The sequence below is a fragment of the Protopterus annectens genome, chromosome 2.part1 (assembly GCF_019279795.1).
Source record: "Protopterus annectens isolate FY-2018-M chromosome 2.part1, PAN1.0, whole genome shotgun sequence".
Classification (NCBI taxonomy): Eukaryota; Metazoa; Chordata; order Ceratodontiformes; family Protopteridae; genus Protopterus; species Protopterus annectens.
The window spans coordinates 618,944,665-618,948,012 of NC_056729.1; the positions used below are offsets into that span (position 1 = coordinate 618,944,665).

General features: G+C 33.9%; 1 protein-coding gene across 1 annotated transcript; it reads left to right on the plus strand.

The window, feature by feature from the left end:
• Positions 1 to 2,095: 2,095 nt before the first annotated feature.
• Positions 2,096 to 3,010, plus strand: LOC122794880 (vomeronasal type-2 receptor 26-like). Its single transcript, XM_044063480.1, has one exon. It carries the CDS (start codon positions 2,096 to 2,098, stop codon positions 3,008 to 3,010), a length of 915 nt encoding a protein of 304 aa, XP_043919415.1.
• Positions 3,011 to 3,348: the final 338 nt, after the last annotated feature.

The following is a 3,348-nucleotide window of genomic DNA, read 5'->3' on the forward strand; positions in this document are numbered from 1 at the left end:
TTTTTTTTTTACAAAATACATGAGCTTTCTACAATTTCCTCTTTAGTTCCCCCTCTATTGAAGTTAATCCCTTGTCCAGTTGACTATTTTATATAAAAATAATAACAAATATCATGTTTCACAGCATTTCTTAATCAGTTTAGATATTTGGTATTTACAGCCTTAGACTTCTTAGGTGCCATCACTTTTCTTTGTCATGTGATCTATTTACTTGAGATGTCCGTTATTTATCTAAATATTACAAGGATTTAATAACAGTGGATCTTATTGGTCTGATAGGCATAGTTGATGCTGCTTTTCTTTGTAGATCTGTATGCTCAATATGCACTCCATGAAAGGCTTTCTTGTAATTTCCAGGTCTGTGCTTTATATTTATAAGAAAACTTATCATGTCATCTCCCACTATATTTTCAGCTACTCTGAGTATTCTTATAGTTTTCGTTTTTTCTTCATTTCAATGTTTTTCATTTTATTAGCCATGAATTTTGCTTTAATAAAAACATCTTTGAGTTTCTTCCTCTTTTAATGTCACCTCCAATTTATTTAGTGAATTTTTCCATATAAATATTTTTTGTCTCTTATTGTTGGACTATTTAATGTAACATTTCAGTTTAACAGAATGCTCATGCAAAATGTCATTTTAGTTTGAATCTTATCAGTTTTAAGAGAGTGTTTGTGCAGGAGAGACACATTGCTTGAAGTTTTTTTTAACCGAAGCTCAACAAGTATGAATTTGGAAGAACTCACTTTTGAAGTATAGAAGCTTTGCATTTAATTTAGGACACATTGTTAATATTCTACAGTTACATGAAAAATAGTTATTCCAGTAGAAATATGATTTATTCAGAAACATTTATTTTTTTCTCTTTTTAATTGAGTGAAATAATATTTTCCTGTAGGATATGACACTTTTCTTAAGAGCATTTTTTTTAAAGCTGTTACTTTTCGGCCACCTTTATACTTCACATGTTTGTGAGCACTCCACAATTGTTATTGAATATACTTTCACTTTACATTCCAAAGCATGCATTTTTTATTTATTTTAGTCATAAACTTTTGATTTTCTTGCACTATTTATGATATGCTTCCACACAGTGACCAAGTACAGAGAAACATTCCAAGTATCACCAGCAGCTTGAATTTATAATGGATTCTGCGTTTGCCACTGTTTTTCTTATGGACTAAAAGGGTTTATTTAGAGTAGGGATGTCCAACAGGTGGCCCTAGGACCAAAATCTGGCTCACAGAAGCATTTTATCTGGCCCTTGGTATGTTCTATAACTGTTTTGAAAGGGCAGATACAGGTTGGACATGGCAATGCAGCTCTTTAAATCTTGCTAATTATGGTAAGTGGCCCCTGAGCCAAAAAGGTCGGACACCTCTGATTTAGAGTATATAGCACAGAACACAAAAATGACTCTTGGCACTATGGTCATGGGTCAATCCACACCCTCCTTTGCATTTACTTTTTAGGGTCATTACTATGTCAAGCATATCTATAAATTGCAGATGAAATGAAGATAAAAACATTAGAGAATTCTGGGTTGATGGCCATCTGTAGGGTGTCTATGAAGCTGCTGCTGATTTGTAAATCATTGTTTGGTTTAAGCATCTGCCTGAGAACTACAGAAGTATTTTTGAAGAGTGACTGGTCAACATAAAAACATAATGGGCATATGCTTATGATTTAAATTGTATCAGCTCTGAATGATGTTTCTCTTTATTTACCATGAATGTATTCTAATTACCAAAGAAAAATCAGGCTTTGGTTTTACATGTGGTTGATTGCAACACTGCTACATGTGATGTATCAATGCAACAACAAAACAATTTTGTCTTTCTAGTACCGCCCTGCTGCTGCTTTGAAAATTTGGTAATAATGGACTACAAACATTATGTATTCAGTCTAAAAGGTAGCTTTCTATGCTGCCTAAACAACGTGACTGAATGCATAAGGTAACCAAGATCTTGAAATTGTTTGAGGAATGAGTTGTGAATTCTTACAGTACATTAGATAATAACCTAACACATTACTGCTATTTTAAATAATGTAACAAATGTGTTTTTCATCTTAACTCACAGTAATCATTATTTAATGCCTGTAACAGATTCGTTGGACTGCTGGAAATGCCCAGAAGATCAATGGCCTAATGAAAGACACGATGCCTGCATCCCAAAAGTGATAGAGTTCCTAACATATGAGGAGCCCTTGGGTATAACTCTTGCTACTGTTGCTCTGTTCATGGCTCTACTGAATGGTTTAGTCCTGGGGATTTTCATTAAACACAGAGACACACCAATAGTCAAAGCCAACAACCGTGAACTCAGTTATCTACTTCTTCTTGGGCTCATGCTGTGTTTTCTCTGTGCCTTAATATTTATTGGTAATCCAACTGCAATAACTTGCCTGTTTCGGCAAACCATATTTGGTGTAATTTTTTCCATTAGTGTCTCTTTGGTTTTGGCAAAAACTATCATTGTGGTTATTGCTTTTAAAGCAGCAAGACCTGACAGTAAACTGCAAAGACTGCTGGGAACAGTTGTACCAAAATTAGTAGTCTGTTTCTGTTCCACTGGGCAATGTATTATATGTGCTGTTTGGATGTTATGCAACCCTCCTTTTGTAGAGTGCAATACAAAATATTCAGATGGGAAAATAATAATTCAGTGCAATGAACACAATATAGCATTTTTCTGTTGCATGCTGGGATATCTAGGGGGTTTAGCAATTGTTTGTTTTGTTGTTGCTTTTTTGGTAAGAAATTTACCTGGCACATTTAATGAAGCTAAATTCATTACCTTTAGCATGCTAGTGTTTGTCAGCGTGTGGCTGTCCTTTATACCTGCATATCTGAGCACTCAGGGTAAGTACATGGTTGCAGTGGAGATATTTGCAATCTTAGCCTCAGGTGCTGGATTACTCAGCTGTATATTTTTACCCAAATGCTACATTATTTTACTTCAGCCTCATAAAAATACAAGGAAGAATTTAATAGGTGCAACTCAGTAACAGGTTAATACTGTAGAAATAATTGCAGTACTATTAAATATGTAGCTGCACTTTACCATAATGTTTATTTGATTATGGTAATCTTACATGTAAAGTAACCCTAGATGAGTTCTATGTGGCTGCATACCACAAGAAATGTAAAACAAGGAGGATATAGTAAACTACATGCATTTATATGGACAAAAATACAGTGGGCATTCATTATCAATGAATACAAAATATAATGTGTTATAAGAATGTTTAACATCATAAATTTTCATATATAAATGTTGTGAAGACTCCTTACAAACGTGCTTGGTTGTTTATAATTGTACATCTGTGTCATGTCTTTCCTTTAA